The sequence below is a fragment of the Entelurus aequoreus genome, linkage group LG12, assembly GCF_033978785.1.
Source record: "Entelurus aequoreus isolate RoL-2023_Sb linkage group LG12, RoL_Eaeq_v1.1, whole genome shotgun sequence".
Taxonomy (NCBI): domain Eukaryota; kingdom Metazoa; phylum Chordata; class Actinopteri; order Syngnathiformes; family Syngnathidae; genus Entelurus; species Entelurus aequoreus.
In genome coordinates, this window is record NC_084742.1 from 28,349,336 (window position 1) to 28,367,019 (window position 17,684).

At 44.4% G+C, this 17,684-nt stretch overlaps 1 protein-coding gene across 3 annotated transcripts in view; it reads left to right on the top strand.

Annotated features, from left to right (window-relative positions):
* ppp2r5b (protein phosphatase 2, regulatory subunit B', beta) overlaps positions 1–17,684 on the top strand; it is an 85,293-nt gene that overhangs the window by 56,728 nt on the left and 10,881 nt on the right. For 2 of the 3 annotated variants that reach the window (XM_062065404.1, XM_062065403.1), the window contains exons 8-11: positions 14,738–14,791; positions 14,881–15,051; positions 15,292–15,419; positions 16,865–16,966. In XM_062065404.1, the coding sequence (XP_061921388.1) occupies positions 14,738–14,791; positions 14,881–15,051; positions 15,292–15,419; positions 16,865–16,966 (455 nt within the window). Of the gene's footprint in view, positions 1–14,737; positions 14,792–14,880; positions 15,052–15,291; positions 15,420–16,864; positions 16,967–17,106; positions 17,165–17,684 lie in introns of all 3 variants that reach the window. The other variant, XM_062065405.1, reaches the window with a different exon arrangement.

Below are 17,684 nucleotides of genomic sequence, written 5' to 3' on the forward strand. Positions count from 1 at the left end.
CAGCAATAATTATGGATCAGTAAGAGCATTGTACATGTGTGCTTTTTCGTGGGCCATGTAAAATAACGTTAAGGCTCAGACTAAATGAAGGGGAAACATTTAACTAAAAAGCAACATACCATGACTTACTGTAAACTCTGGTAAAATCAGCTTTTTTTATGCAGCTCTGGTGATAAATGTTGATACTTTTGGAGACCGTGGGGCATGGTTTCATTTGCAATCTGACAACGCCTCCACAAACTAACATTAAAAATAAAACAAAGCAAATTTTGAGCGAATTTTACACCAATGCATTTTCAATACATTCTAGACCACAAATGTAGAGTGAAATAATCATACGTCTCCTTTAAGTGAATGATGAGAACCAATTCACAGTTGCAAGCCGTTCATCTGCGAGTCCTTCTTACTTGCGTGTCTCAATAAATTAGAATATGTCAATCATGACAAAAAGACCAATTAAAGGCTGATGACGTTTTTGCAGTTATTTTTTTGATTTAAACTAGAGATGTCCGATAATATCGGCCTGCCGATATTATCGGCCGATAAATGCTTTAAAATGTAATATCGGAAATTATCGGTATCGGTTTTTTAATCATTTTTTTGTTTTTTTTTTATTTAAAAAAAATTAAATCAACATAAAAAACACAAGATGCACTTACAATTAGTACACCAACCCAAAAAACCTCCCTCCCCCATTTACGCTCATTCACACAAAAAGGTTGTTTCTTTCTGTTATTAATAATCTGGTTCCTACATTATATATCAATATATAACAATACAGTCTGCAAGGGATACAGTTCGTAAGCACACATGATTGTGCGTGCTGCTGGTCCACTAATAGTACTAACCTTTAACAGTTAATTTTACTCATGTTCATTAATTACTAGTTTCTATGTAACTGTTTTTATATTGTTTTACTTTCTTTTTTATTCAAGAAAATGTTTTTAATTTATTTATCTTATTTTATTTTATTAATTTTTAAAAAAAGGACCTTATCTTCACCATACCTGGTTGTCCAAATTAGGCATAATAATGTGTTAATTCCACGACTGTATACATCAGTATCGGTTGATATCGGTATCGGTTGATATCGGTATCGGTAATTAAGAGTTGGAGAATATCGGATATCGGCAAAAAGCCATTATCGAACATCCCTAATTTAAACATTTTTGTTTTAATTTAAAAATATATGTTTTGTTTTTCATTTTAAAGTTTAATTTAAAAAATATTGTCACGTAGTGTTGGTGACGAACCCCAAGATGCAGAGAAGGCAGGATTGGTACAGGAAAACATGATTTAATGTCCATGAAATTAAGAAAAAACACAAACCAGGAACCAGGAACAGCCAAACTGGAAAACGAGAAACAGGATCCAGCAAACAGGAACAATAAGACAGCACGCTGCAAACAGCTACAGGTTCACCGACAAGTATTAATGTCATAATAAGTCATAATGACAAGTAGCAGCTCTAACGACAACAAGTATTAGCGGCAATACTCCAGCACAGACTGGATGGCAAGGAAGGTTTGAATAGCAGCTGGCTGATTGACACCAGGTGTGGCAAGGTCAGACACAGCTGAGGGAAAACAGCACTCAGGGAGAACAGCAGGAAACAACCAAAATAAGAGCGCTGGCAGGAAACAAAGACAAACACAGAGGAAAAATTAAAACATAACCAAACTGTCAGGGACAAGCCTGACAAATATGTTTTTTTTAAATTAACTGTTAGCTCTATTCATCTACAGAAATGTTTCACTGTCTGTGGTGATGACCAATTTCCTGCAGGCAAACCAGTTACAAACAGGTAGTGCGTTAAATAACTTATGGAAGTGCGTACGGAAACACAAAACATAGTAACACAGTACAGGACCCCCTGTGCGTGCTCTACAGTACTCTACTGTATTCACAGATCTGTATGAATGAATCTGAAGTTTATTGTGTAATCACGTCTTTTGAATGTCTTCATGCCGTGCTCAGATCCAAACCTCTTGAGTTGCACATCCCTTTCTCTACCAAAGCCAGGCTAACGAGTTGTTGGATTAAACTAATAAAAAGTGTTTGAAAAACTTGGTTTCTTAGCTGCCGTCTGTGTTCTTGGCACCCAAATGAGCTTCTTGCGCCAGCGTTGCTTCTGAAATGAATATGTGCCTTCTCTGCCACCTGACACATGTAAATTGCGTATTATTAAAAGTGTGTCTGTCTCCGTAATCCGTCGCCTGACGACGACCTCCTGCTCCCTCAAAGGCCGCCTTAGCAACAGAACCCAGCGTCATGTTTACGAGGCTTAATGCTGACTAAGACTTCAATGAATAATTATCTTTTTAAATAGCTTGACCCATCAGCCCAGGTATTCTAATCCTCCTGGCTTCAAGGCGGCTTCCCTCCTTTCTCCTATGGCTTTTTTTCTCAGCCCAAAGAAAAGCTTTGTAGAGAAAGAAAGCAATGAGCAAATTGCACTTGTTTGTACACAAACCATCTCTTGCACGTTGTCATGAAGATTCATGCATTCAGCAGTAAAGCAACGTCTTAGTGTAGTGATGCTCCACGTAACTAAAACACAACCTTAGGAAGCTGTCAATGATCCGTCACAATAAAAGTTGACTTTGTATGCTTTTATTTTTAATAACACCTTTTGCTAATCAGTGTGGCAGTCATAAAAAAGTCCAACAGTATAATAGTAGTCATTATGTCAATGTGGTGTCAAGTCTATCTTCTTACAGTAAATTACCCTAAGGGAGAGCATTGTGTGTGTGTGTATGTGTGTGTGTGTTTGTGTGTATGTGTGTGTGTGTTTGTGTGACATCAGTCCTTCCAAAGTAAACACAAGCACACAACCCCCGTCGCCACGGTGCCCACTCACAAAGGCAATCAACCCATCTGGGAGGTAGAAAGATAGGGAGGGATGAGCACACACATGCAGAGACAGGCACATACACACACACACACACACAAACACACACACTCACACACACACACAATCTATTATGATGCCTGAATGTGTTTGTTTGTGTGAGCTAACTTTTACTACTGAACGGCTCAACGCAAAAAGTTGATAATGTGTCAGAACATGCACTTCTACTGTCTTGCCTATACTACTTTCCTGGTATTAAACTTAAATGAGTTTGACTTGAAATTTCTCCAACAGCTCAATGCATGCTACCGAATATGCACTGTAACTGTAGGATGTTTAGCTCGATCAATACAAAATTGGCACAAACAGTACCTAACAAGCACATGTATGCCAAATTTGAGCAAGATTGGTTAAAAAACATGGCTGCCATTAAGTAAGACATCTTTGACAACAAGTCATTGAGCGTTTTCCTAATGATTATACAACTTGATATCTGTATTACGTATTGTATGTCTTACAATGCATTTTCACCACAACCCATAGGGGTAGCTGCAAATTTACAAAATGGGGTGTTCCAAAGCTATTAGTGTGGAATCAAAACAGTGCCAAAATGCGTGCGCATAAAAATCACACACGGTGTCTTTTTGCTCAGTCGCAGACTGTTTGCGCTTGCAATGTATCAAATCTTTCTCCAAGCGTGTGACGTTCAACCCTTTAGGCACTTAGGAACATGTATTGAATAGACGGTGCAGCGTCTCCTCTTCTTTTTGATTGTTCACATTATACGCCTCCTGTCACTTGGTCAGAGCCAATCCGAGGGAACTGTTACCGTTAAATTGTGTCCCTTCTGAGGAAGGTTAGTCTTTAGAGCAGGGGTGGGCAATTAATTTTTACCGGGGGCCGCATGAGCAACCCGAGCACTGCTGGAGGGCCACACGACAATATTTCAATTAAATTTTGCTTAAATTATTTTTGATATACCGTAAGATAAAAAATAATAATATTTTCATTTAACCTAACTTATCTTTATCCAAAAGCAGATGGCTTTTGATGGTTTTATTTTTAACACTTTCTTACACAACGCTTCCTGATGTGTAATACCATGCAAAAATTTAAATTTCTGTCACTTTATCCTGCATCCTCTTTGTAGAGCATTCACGTAATGCTCTCTTAGTATATTGTACCTTGGCAGCCACCGTATTTGTTATTGTGTACTGCGCATGCGCAAGACGGTTCTTTTCTATATATGCTGTGAGATCAACCAGTACGACTGACAGCTGTACCAGCGAGTTGAGAATAAACACCATCACTTTATAAAGTATTTCCCTCCGTCTGGTCATTCAACATGGTGTCAGAAGTAAACGCGGACACTTTGGGACGTGCAGTTTGACACGGAGCACACAGCTACATCAAGTAAGAACTCCGGACCGTTTCGCTAACGGCTATTCCAACGCGCGCCGTGCAACATGTCAGATGGCTTCCGCAGACCGGACCCTCTCGTCTTTGATGAACACATTGCAGAGAACTGGCGAGTGTTTGAACAAGAATATGATATTTTCATCGCGGCGGCACACTATGACAAGCCGGCCTGCACACTAGCCTACATTCTCCTCAATCTAGCAGGATCAGAGGCTATTGAGAGAGAAAGATTGTTTGTTTACACACCGGAACTGAGAGGACCCGCCGTTGACGGCGTACCAGGGCCGGTCATCACTCGGGCTGAGTCAAAAGAGGACCCCGAATGTTTCAAGAGGAAATTTCGGGAGATCTGCAGTCCCCAAGTAAACATCACAATGGAGAGACATAAATTCAACACAAGGTCCCAGATCCAAGGTGAGACAGTTGAATCATATATCACAGATTTAAGGATTAAAGCAAAGAGCTGCAACTTTGGGACATTACTAGATGAGCTCATCCGTGACAGACTGGTCTGTGGCATAAATGATGATAACATGAGAAAAATCCTGCTACGTGATAGTGAGCTAACTCTAGCTAAGGCAGTCTCCTTATGTAAAATGTATGAGCAAACTGAGCAACACACAAGGACATTATCATCGCTACATACTCTTACTAGTGTTGACAGTGTGCAGTACAAATGTGGAAGGAGGCAGAGATTTGAACTGCGGCAGAGGCCACAGACAGAAAGAGCTGTACAACCTATTGTCAGCTGTAATAATTGTGGTGGTAGCCATTATGCCAAAAGAGACACTTGCCCGGCTTTTGGTCAACAGTGCCATGTTTGTAAAAAATGGAACCCTTTCAGGAAATGCTGCAGATCAGCGCAGAGATACTCAAGGACACAGTTTTCCAGGGAATCCGTCCACCAAGTCGAAATGGGTCAGGCCACAGGTAACACTACCGACAATGAGACATTCTGTATTGACGGAATAACACCAGTGGTCACAGACAAAACAGACGCTAACGTGCTGAAAAAAAGTGTAGCATTCGCAACTATACACATCAATGACAAGCCCGTCGAAATGAAAGTCGATACAGGGGGACAATGCAATGTCCTATCCTATGATGCCTTCAAACATGTGGAGAACGGGGAACTAATTGACCGTTCAATAATCATTAACCTTGTCGCATATGGGGGAAATCTGATTAGCACCTTGGGCTCAGTATTTTTGCAATGTAAACTAGCAGGTCAGCAACATGCACTACAATTCCACGTCGTGGAGAAAAATGTCCAGCCACTACTAGGCCTACAAGCAAGTCTGCGCATGAAGCTGGTGACACTGACCAAAGACGTTCACCAACTCAGTGTGGATAAAGATGCCAACTTGCCACATAAAATATTCACTGAGTATGCAGATCTGTTTAAGGACGAACTTGGCAAGTTACCGGTGACATACTCCATGAAACTGGACCCTGTGGTGCACCCTGTTGTCCGCCCAGCACGCCGCATCCCTGTAGCCATGCAGGACAGAGTGAAGGCAGAACTTGAGAGGATGGTAGGTATTGGTGTCATCACTCCCGTATCTGAGCCAACTGAATGGGTGTCATCCATGGTAGCAACAAACAAGAAGCAGACAAAGGATATAAGAATCTGCATTGATCCCAGAGACCTCAACACAGCTTTAAAGCGCCCCCATCATCCGATGCGTACAGTTGAGGAGGTGGCATCACAAATGGCGAACGCAACATTGTTCTCCGTTTTAGACGCTAAAAGCTCTTTCTGGCAGATCTCCTTGGATAACAAGTCTTCCCTGCTAACCACATTCAGCACACCCTTTGGACGCTACAGATTTCTCAGAATGCCGTTTGGAATAAATTCAGCCAGCGAGGTATTCCAGCGCACAATGGAACAGATTTTTGCTGGTTACCCCTGTGCCATCATTGTAGACGACATCATCGTCGGAGGCCGTACTGAGGCAGAGCACGACACAAACCTGAAGAGGGTGCTTGACCGCGCACGCACGGTTAATCTGAGGTTAAACCCCCTCAAATGCAAGTTCCGGCTGACAGAGGTCAGTTATGTCGGCCATGTGTTCACTAGTGAGGACCTGAAAGCGGACCCTGTAAAGACCACAGCGATTACAGAGATGCCTGTTCCTGAAGACATCACGGCTCTACAGCGATTTCTAGGCATGATCAACTACTTAGGAAAATTTGTGCCAAATCTGAGTGAGCTGTCTTTCCCTCTGAATCAGCTGACCCGCAAAGACACTGTGTGGTGCTGGCTGAAGCAACACCAGGATGCCTATGACACACTAAAAAAATGTATTTCCAGTCCGCCTGTCCTGTCTTACTACAACGTCGACCTACCAGTCACGCTCACATGTGATGCTTCACAACACGGGCTGGGGGCAGCGTGTCTACAAGGGGGCAGACCAATTGCCTACGCGTCAAGGACAATGACTCAAACAGAGACACACTATGCCCAAATTGAGAAAGAACTTCTGGCAGTTGTGTTTGCATGTTCACGATTTAATGATTACGTCTACGGAAAGCCAGTCACCATGGAAACTGACCACCAACCTCTGGTCACAATCATCAGAAAGCCGATCTACACAGCGCCTGCACGACTTCAACGTATGATGCTGCAGCTGCAGAAATATAACATTGACCTGGTTTACAAAAAAGGGAAACAGATGTATCTGGCTGATACTCTGTCACGCGCCCCCAGGGCGTCCACACTTGAGCATGTGAACGAGTTAAACGACTTTGAAGTGATGTCATTCAGCCGAATCTCATCCAGCCGCCTAGACGAACTAAAGAAACACACAGCAGAAGACTACCTACTACAGACCCTCTCTTCCGTTATCAGACACGGATGGCCTGCTAAACAGCACACTGCCCCACTGTCCATCAGTCGATTCTTCCCGTTCAGAGACGAACTTATCATCGAGGAAGGGGTCATCATGAAAGGTCACAAACTTGTCATTCCCCAGTCACTACAGACAGTTTACACAGACATTATGCACAGAGGACACCCAGGAGCAGAGTCCACTAAACGTAGAGCCCGAGATCTAGTGTTTTGGCCCAACATGAGCAGAAACATTGACAGAGCAGTACTCTCGTGCTCTGTTTGCAACAGCCAGAAGCACCATCAGCAGAAGGAACCACTGCAGCCACATCCAGTTCCTGACTTACCATGGTCTATAGTGGCAACTTGATGAACTGATAAAGGGCCTCCCAAAAGATGAGCCCTTATTCCTCCTTGGCGACTTCAATGCCAGAGTAGGTGCAGATCACAAGTCATGGCCCTCCTGCCTTGGACGTCATGGCACAGGGAAGGTAAATGAGAATGGTCAAAGGCTGCTGGAACTGTGCTCCTACCATGACCTCTGCATTACAAACACCTTCTTCGAGTGTAAACCATCACACAGAGTGTCGTGGAGGCATCCGCGGTCCCAACGCTGGCACCAACTCGACCTTGCCATCACCAGGCGCTCTGCCTTAAACAATGTCCTCATCACCAGAAGCTACCATAGTGCAGACTGTGACACTGACCATGCCCTTGTGTGCAGCAAAGTGCGTCTCCAGCCACGCAAGCTACATCACTCCAAACCAAAAGGCCGCCCCCGGATCAACACAGTACACATGTCAGATCCCCTTAAGGTGGACGCATATGTAACCAACCTGGATGAAGCCCTACAGGACCTGCCAGATCATGACGCCACAGGAAAGTGGAATGCCATGAGGGACAAAATTTACAACACGGCCATGTCCTCGTTTGGCAAGAAAGAACATCCCTGCCAGGATTGGTTCAAAGCCCACCTTCCAAGGATGAAACCAGAAATAGAGGCTAAACGTGCAGCCTTCTTAGCACACAAGGAATGCCCAAATGAACAGACACTCACAGCACTCAGAAGGGCTCGGAACACCACCCAGCGTGTTGCTAGACAGTGTGCCAATGAATATTGGCAACAACTGTGTAAGGAAATACAGAGCTGTGCCGAGTCCGGAAACACACGCGGCATGTACAACGGCATCAAAAAGGCCCTTGGCCCTGCAGTAAAAGGAATTGCCCCCCTGAAATCTCTGTCAGGGGAGAAGATCACTAACCGGGAGGAACAGATGACCAGATGGGTGGAACACTACTCAGAACTGTACTCCCGTGAAACATCAGTTTCCAATGCTGCCCTTAGTGGTACGAAGGATCTGCCCATCATGGAGGAGCTAGATGAAGTGCCCACTATGGAAGAGCTCAGCAAAGCCATTGATGCCCTCCCAAACGACAAAGCACCAGGTAGCGATAACATCCCACCTGAAGCCATCAAGCACGGGAAACCTGCCCTGCTTCAGCCTCTGTATGAGTTGCTCTGCATGTGCTGGGAGGAAGGTGCAGTCCCACAAGACATGCGTGACGCCACCATTGTGACACTGTATAAAAACAAAGGTGACCGCAGTGACTGCAACAACTACAGAGGGATCTCCCTTCTCAGCATTGTCGGCAAAGTGTATGCACGCATCCTCCTCAACAGGCTGCAGAGACTCGCGGATCGTGTCTATCCAGAATCCCAATGTGGCTTCAGAGCAGGCAGGTCGACAACTGACATGATCTTTTCCCTTCGACAGCTCCAGGAAAAGAGTAGAGAGCAAGGCCAGCCACTCTACATGATGTTCATAGACCTCACCAAGGCCTTCGATCTGGTCAGCAGGGAAGGCCTATTCCAGCTCCTTGAGAAGATTGGCTGCCCCCCAAAGCTCGGCAGCATGGTGACCTCCTTCCATGTCAACATGAAGGGCACAGTCCTGTATGACGGATCATCCTCAGAACCATTCTGTATCAACAGTGGTGTCAAGCAGGGCTGTGTACTTGCACCAACCCTTTTCGGGATTTTCTTTTCCCTGCTCCTGTCTTACGCCTTCGACTCCTCCACTGATGGTGTATACCTGCACACCCGGTCTGATGGGAGATTGTTTAACCTGGCGCGACTGCGTTCTAAGACCAAGGTCAGGACAGTTCTCATCAGGGAGATGTTGTTTGCTGATGATGCAGCCCTCATGACTCACACAGAGGATGCCCTTCAGAGTTTGGCTGACCGCTTTGCCGATGCTTGTAAGCAGTTTGGGCTCACAATAAGCCTGAAGAAGACCAACATCAGTGCACAAGACATCAGTACTGCCCCCTCCATCACAGTTGATAACATCAGACTGGACACTGTGGACGAGTTCACCTACTTGGGATCAACAATCAGCAACAACCTCTCACTGGACATCGAACTGGACAGGCGTCTCGGAAAGGCAAATACCATCATGGCTAGACTGACCAAGAGAGTGTGGGAGAACGGAGCGCTGTCAGAACACACCAAGATCCGTGTATATCAGGCCTGCGTTCTCAGCACCCTTCTCTATGGAAGTGAATCCTGGACCACCTATATGAAGCAAGAACGTCGGCTCAACACCTTCCACATGCGGTGCCTCAGGCGCATCCTCAACATCAGCTGGCAGGACCACATCCCATACACCAACATCCTGCAGCGCGCCAAGATCCCCAGCATGTACTCCCTGCTGAGTCAACGCCGTCTCCGCTGGCTCGGCCATGTCCGACGGATGGAGGATGGAAGACTACCTAAGGACATCATGTATGGACAACTGACCATTGGCACCAGACGAGCTGGTCGCCCCCTACTACGCTTCAAGGACGTCTGCAAAAGAGACATGAAAGCATGCAACATCTCTCCTGACAGCTGGGAGGTACAGGCCATGGACAGAAATGCTTGGCGTCAGACTGTCCACAAGGGCAGTGCAGAAGCTGAGGTGGCAAGAGATCGGCTTGCAGCAGAGAAGAGGAGACGCAGGAAGTGCACTGCAGCAACCCCTCAAACCCAGGCCACCTTATTCATTTGCACAAACTGCAATAAAGACTGTCACTCACAGATCGGACTGCGCAGCCATAGCAGACGATGCCAAACAACATGACAAGACTCCAGACGCGCATCAGTATGGTCTCTCGAGACTGAGCTGCCGATGATGATGAGTGGCAACCGACATCTTTGAATGGGATGGCAAGCATTTTCAGGTGCTCGTAGACTCATACTCTGGCTGGTATGAGATCGACCTTCTCAAGGACATCACATCAGCGACAGTCATCACAAAGCTGAAAAGACACTTCTCTGTACACGGCTCCCCCCACCTTCTCATTTCAGACAATGCCAGACAGTATACGAGCCAGAAGTTCAGAGATTTTGCTACACAGTGGGACTTAAATCACGTAACCAGCAGCCCTGAGTTCCCACAATGCAACCGTTTGGTTGAAAGGGCAGTGCAAAGTGCTAAACAACTGATGGAGAAGTCAAAGAGGGACGGCACAGATGCGTTCCTCAACCTTTTGAACCTAAGGAATATCCTTCGTGACGCACAGCTTGGCTCATCTGCACAGAGACTAATGTCAAGGCAGACCCGCACTACCCTCCCCATCAGCAAACAGTTACTGCAGCCAGCCCCTCTCAACACCCAACTAGTCACAGCTCAGCTACAGAAGAAGAGGCTCGCCCAGAAGCTGAGCTTTGACAAGACCAGCCGCCCTTTACGACCACTGCAGGAGGGCGAAGTCGTCAGGATGCAGACTCCCCGGGGGTACGATCGCATGGGCACGGTGGGAAAGATCTGTGAAGAGCCACGGTCTTACATCATCCAGTCTGGAGGCAAGGACTACAGGAGAAATCGCAGACACCTGTTGCCTGTTGCCGAGCGACCCCCAGATCAGCCTGACAGTGCCGACTTGCAGCCCTTCAATCCAGCTGTCTATGGAGCACCTCCTCTCTATGATGAGGGACGAGGAGACCCTCTGGACATTGAAGACCCTCATGACATTGAACCTTCCCCAGTCCAGGTACCCTTATCTCCACTGCCCACACACTCTGGTAAGAGTCCATACACAACACGCTTCGGTCGCACTGTCAGGCCGAACCCTAAATACAAGGACTGAGTATTGAAAGAAAAGAAAAGAAAAAATAAAATAAAATATGGAACATTGTCAGAGAGTATTGTGAAAATTGTTGTTCGTATGAAATGTTTTGTTCTTTGTGTTTTGAGCTAAAGAAGGGGGATGTAGAGCATTCACGTAATGCTCTCTTAGTATATTGTACCTTGGCAGCCACCGTATTTGTTATTGTGTACTGCGCATGCGCAAGCCGGTTCTTTTCTATATATGCTGTGAGATCAACCAGTACGACTGACAGCTGTACCAGCGAGTTGAGAATAAACACCATCACTTTATAAAGTATTTCCCTCCGTCTGGTCATTCAACACTCTTTGTTGTGAACGTAGCACGCCTGCAAGGTGATTGGCGAAGAAGGAGGAAGCGTTGCTGTTGCGGAAATGAGGAGTGAGGATAGCTGTGCGTGTGGAAAGAACGAGATAAGTTGAGGTGTGTTAGTATAGGTTGCTCAATAAAAGTTTAAAAAGAGCTTCAGACTTGGTGTTCACTTCTTCTGGACGCTACAATTGATGTCAGAAGTGGGATGAAATGCCTCCCAGTTCGCCTTGCCATCAAACCTGGGAGTCTTCATTGAGGGCGGAATTCCCCCATGGCACCTGTAGACACTGCCCCTCTCTGTCTCTCTCTGTCTCTCTCTCTCTCTCTCTCTCTCTGCTGCGAGCTCCTCACGTGGCACGTACCTCTCGATGACGTAGCAGGCTGCGCACACAATTAAGCAGCGCAGTATGCGCAAAGTTTTACTTCTGACACCAATTGTAGCGTCCAGAAGAAGTGCACATCAAGTCTGAAGCTCTTTTTAAACTTTTATTGAGCAAGCTATACTAACACAGCTCAACTTATCTCGTTCCTTCCACACGCACATATCCTCACTCCTCATTTACGCAACTCAAGACAACATCAACTTCAGCAGGTCGTTACACTATATTCTTCAAACACAGCAACATGTGTACTACAAATTAAGCACACGGCTTTACCTTTACTTGGCAGTCCATGTCTTGTTGAAAACACGCCATTCGTCATCACCTTTTCTTTTTTTAGCGTCTCGGGTATAACCGGGCATCACTTGTCGCTGTGCGCCTTTCCTCACAGGACATACACGCCCATAAATGACACTTTTCAAAATAAAAGCAGCACAGTTGTATTGCACGCACGACATAGATGTTTTTTAAAATTTATTTTGTAATTTGTGATGGCCGCTGCGCGCACGAGCATACGTCCACACGGAAGTCATACAAATAACGCTTTTCAAAACAAAAGCAGCACCGTTTTATTGCACACTCGAGATAGATACTTTTTTAAAGGTATTTTGTAATTTATGATTGGCCTCACGCGGGCCGGACAGGGACGTACAAAGGGCCGGATGCGGCCCGTGGGCCGCAGATTGCCCAGGTCTGCTTTAGAGTCTAAAGTTTTGACAAAATAACCTAATATATTATTTATTTTGAAATATAGTGCTAAAACACACTCTTTTGATCACATTTGGCATCGCACTCATGACTCTGGCCCTATGACATCAGAGCAGCGATAATTGAGCAACCTTTTATATGTAAAGTTGGTCTATACAATGCAATGTTGCAATTACCAGGGTAACATACATCTAGAAAAAAAATTAACCAGTCGAAATAAGCTATATTTGATGATATCAAGTGGTTAGAGCAGGGGTAGGGAACCTGTGGCTCTTTTGATGACTGCATCTGGCTCTCAGATATATCTTACCTGACATTGCTTAACACGATAAGTAATGAATAATTCCGCTGATAATCACAGTGTTAAAAATAACCACATATCAACCAGACTACAAAGCCATCAGCAAAACCATGCAGCACCAGAAGTCGCATTAATGGTAAGAAGTATTTTATTTATTATTGGTTAGCTTCAGAATAACAGCGTTATTAAAAAGAATAAGAAACTTACTATACTCTAAAAATGTTGGTCTAACTTAAAAATGCACGGATTTGTGTTGTATTCTTTGTTAAAAAAAAATGCATACGGCTCTCACGGAAATACGTTTTAAAATATTTGGCTTTCATGGCTCTCTCAGCCAAAAAGGTTCTCGACCCCTGGGTTAGAGGTTCTTGTTAAAGATCGTCATCTTTGACATGTTCACATGACATCATACTAAATTGTAATGCCATTGTTTAATAAGTTGTAGTGTAAAACACATTATATGACAAAATTCACTAATATTGGCTTATTTTGTCCACACAACACAAGAGGTTGCCTCGGATTGGCTGACAGGAGACCGTAAGGGCCTAACTGTCGTTTTTCTTGTCCCTCAAAAGTATTGTGAACTATTGGCAAAATTCCAAAGGCACAAGGGTGAAGCCTTTGGTTGACCGGGGACGGCTGGGACAGAACTGCGCCAACCCATGCATCAACCTCGACAAAAAATTGTAAAGCAAGATCAACGTGCTTAAGAGTTGGTGCTTTAGTAAACATGTGTTTTAGTGAATGCGGCTTCGGTTTCTGGGTTCCTTTGTCAAGGGTTCAGCTTTGCTGCTAAAGTTGCGGATGAATCGCCTTTAGAAGTTAGCGAAACACAACAACCTTTGCAAGTGCTTCCTTGATGTAAGTGATGGCCACTCGACCACTGCCTGGATCTTGGAAGGATCAGGTTTGAGATGGCCCTTCTCCACAATGAACCTCAGAACTGACACTGATGGCGAGTGAAATTTGCACTTCTCAGTTTTGACAAATAACCGATTCTCCAATAACCGCTGTAAGGCGAGATAGACGTGGCGGACATGTTTTTGTAGATTTCTGTAAAAGATAAGAATGACATCAAAGTACACTAAACATAATTGATGGATCATCTCCCTGAGGACATCGTTAATTAGATTTCGGAAAACTGCTGCCGCATTAGTGAGGCCAAAAGGCGTAACTAAATATTCAAAATGCCCCATAGGGGTGTTTAAATCAGTCTTCCAATCATCCCCCTCCTTAATTCTCACCTAGCTCATCTCGTGCTGTGCTCGAGCCGCAAAGACAAGCAACAGATAACTTATAAGGCGCCTTTCTGGGCACCCATGGACACCGTACAAAATCAAAACAATAAAATCATATAGCATGTGCAATGTTAGTAGATCACACGCAACACGCCCACTAATAGCACACGCAATTTAATAGATTGTACACGCTGTTTAGCACGTGGTATTTGGATCTTAGTAAGTCAGGCTCTAAGTGTTTAAAGTGACAAATCAGAAAGGAAGGGAGTTGCTGGGTTGTGTATTTGATGCCCGACCCTAAGTTCCAAAAAGGTGGAACGTTGCGCACATGGAGAAAGAAAAGAACACATTGCGATTGCAGAGTCCGAGTTGGAGCAAAATGAGTCCCCGCACATGCGCAGACAAGCCATGCACACGCAGAATGTGGTTTTTACGCGCAAGGTTTTTGTCACTGTTTTGATGCCCTCGAACATTCAACACAAGATGATATTGCTTGCTTTTGATGTAATCTGCTGAATCATATGTTCACTGTGTGTTCTCCTCTCACAGATGGCCTACTGCGTGGTGCAATTCATGGAAAAAGACGCCACCGTGACTGAATATGTACGTCTCCACTTTTCCCTGCATCTTTGCTGACTCTAACGATGCTTAAAATACGTTTTCCGCCGCATCACACGCCCTTTTCCTGTCAGATCATCCGAGGGCTGCTCAAGTACTGGCCAAAGACGTGCACGCAGAAGGAGGTGATGTTCCTGGGCGAAATAGAAGAGATCCTGGACGTCATCGAGCCATCCCAGTTCATCCGAGTCCAGGAGCCTCTCTTCAAGCAGATCGCGGGCTGCATCGCCAGCCCTCACTTCCAGGTGAACGACACAGTGCGCTTATTGGGCAGTGTCGGCGTAAGTCATCAAGAAGGCTTTTGACTTGTAAATTAAAATAGAAGTGACTACAGTAGACAGTAAATATATACAACTGGTACAGCTGTACACTGACTACACTAAAGTAGATCCAAGTTGACTTGTAATCAAATGATGGACTTACTTTTGAAGCTACCGCAGCTGTTTTGGATACACATTGCTATTCTGTTCCTACGTGTGCTTTAGGTGGCTGAACGCGCCCTTTACTTCTGGAACAACGAGTACATCCTGAGTCTGATCGAGGAGAACTGTCAAGTCATCCTGCCGCTGGTCTTTGCCACCCTCTACAGAGTCTCCAAGGAACACTGGAACCCGTAGGTGGCACTCATTTGGCTTTAAAGGCCTACTGAAATGATTTTTTTTATTTAAACGGGGATAGCAGATCCATTCTATGTGTCATACTTGATCATTTCGCGATATTGCCATATTTTTGCTGAAAGGATTTAGTAGAGAACAACGACGATAAAGTTCGCAACTTTTGGTCGCTGATAAAAAAAAGCCTTGCCTATACTGGAAGTAGCGTGACGTCACAGGAGGAAGGACTCCTCACATTTTCCCATTGTTTACAATGCAGCGAGAGAGATTCGGACCGAGAAAGCGACGATTACCCCATTAATTTGAGCGAGGATGAAAGATTTGTGGATGAGGAAATTGAGAGTGAAGGACTAGAGAGGCAGTGCAGGACGTATCTTTTTTCGCTCTGACCGTAACTTAGGTAGAAGGGTTCATTGGATTCCACACTTTCTCCTTTTTCTATTGTGGATCGCAGATTTGTATTTTAAACCACCTCGGATACTATATCCTCTTGAAAATGAGAGTCGAGAACGCGAAATGGACATTCACAGTGACTTTTATCTCCACGACAATACATCGGCGGAGCTCTTTAGCTACTGAGCTAACGTGAGAGCATCGGGCTCAAATGCAGATAGAAACAAAATAAATAAACCCCTGACTGGAAGGATAGACAGAAGATCAACAATACTATTAAACCATGGACATGTAAATACACGGTTAATAATTTCCAGCTTGGCGAAGCTTAACAATGCTGTTGGTAACGACGCCATTGAAGCTAACTTAGCTACGGGACGGCGGCGGCGGCGGGCATTGTAGCTTTCGACGACACCCCGGCCGCCATCAGAGTTGGCAAGAAACATATATTTCCCCAAAGTTACGTACGTGACATGCACATAGCGACACGCACTTACGGGCAAGCGATCAAATGTTTGGAAGCCAAAGCTGTACTCACGGTAGCGCGTCTGCTATCCATCTCAAAGTCCTCCTGGTTGTGTTGCTGTAGTCCGCCGCTAATACACCGATCGCACCTACAGCTTTCTTCTTTGCAGTCTCCATTGTTCATTAAACAAATTGCGAAAGATTCACCAACACAGATGTCCAGAATACTGTGGAATTTTGGGATGAAAACAGAGCTTTTTTGTATTGGATTCAATGGGTCCGAATACTTCCGTATCAACCATTGACGTCACGCGCATACGTCATCATACATAGACGTTTTCAACCGGAAGTGTGGCGAGAAATTTAAAATTGCACTTTATAAGTTAACCCGGCCGTATTGGCATGTGTTGCAATGTTAAGATTTCATCATTGATATATAAACTATCAGACTGCGTGGTCGGTAGTAGTGGGTTTCAGTAGGCCTTTAAATTCCTTGTTGCGTTGTTGTTAGCGCTAGAAGACGTGATCAAGCTCGATCACATGACCCAGGTCAGCGAGCGCTAACATTCCAGACGTTTCCCTGCAGAACCATCGTGTCTCTGATCTTTAACGTGCTGAAGACCTTCATGAAGATGAACAGCACGTTGTTTGAAGAGCTCACCGCCTCTTACAAAGCAGAGAAGCAGAAGTGAGTGTCTGTGGATGGATAGGTCAAAGGGTTGTAGTTTTTAGTACATTATTGCTGTATTTTTGATAATAATTATTGATGTGTTTCTCCATTATACATGATCTTTCCTTTTTCATTTTTAATATCCAAATCTTTCACAGGTGTACGATACACAGGCAGTTATTCGTCAATACGCCAAAGCCATACAGGACATAAACTGTAAGTCCTTCATTTTTTAAAGTGCATGAAAACATTTTGGATTCTCAATGAACTTCAGCACTAAAGAATTTATTTTTATTTTTATTGTAACCCTTTAAAGCCCTTTTAATCAAATGATGTCACAGTTTCCAAATAGTAAAAATAGTTATTTTACTTATTTACATCTCTATTGTCTGATCAAAAGGCATTCAAAGGGTCAAATAATAAACGACATTACAAGTTTGATATTTTCATTCAGAACTGAAGTTTATTGAGAAATTTGAGCAAAAAAAGTAAAAAACGAAAACAAACAAAAAAAGATTCCAAAATGTTTTTATGCCCTTCAAAAAGTTAAGGACTTTTACGTCCGGTTTGGCTTTGAAGATAATTACAATTGAATGTTCCCAAATGGTCAAAGGTGTTTTATCATCGCTTACTGGGAACACATTGATTTGTGTGTCTGTAGCTTTTATGCTAATGAGCTGGGTTTGTTGGTCTGTCTCCAAGAAGGGCTATTGTGCTCTACTTTTTACACAAGCAC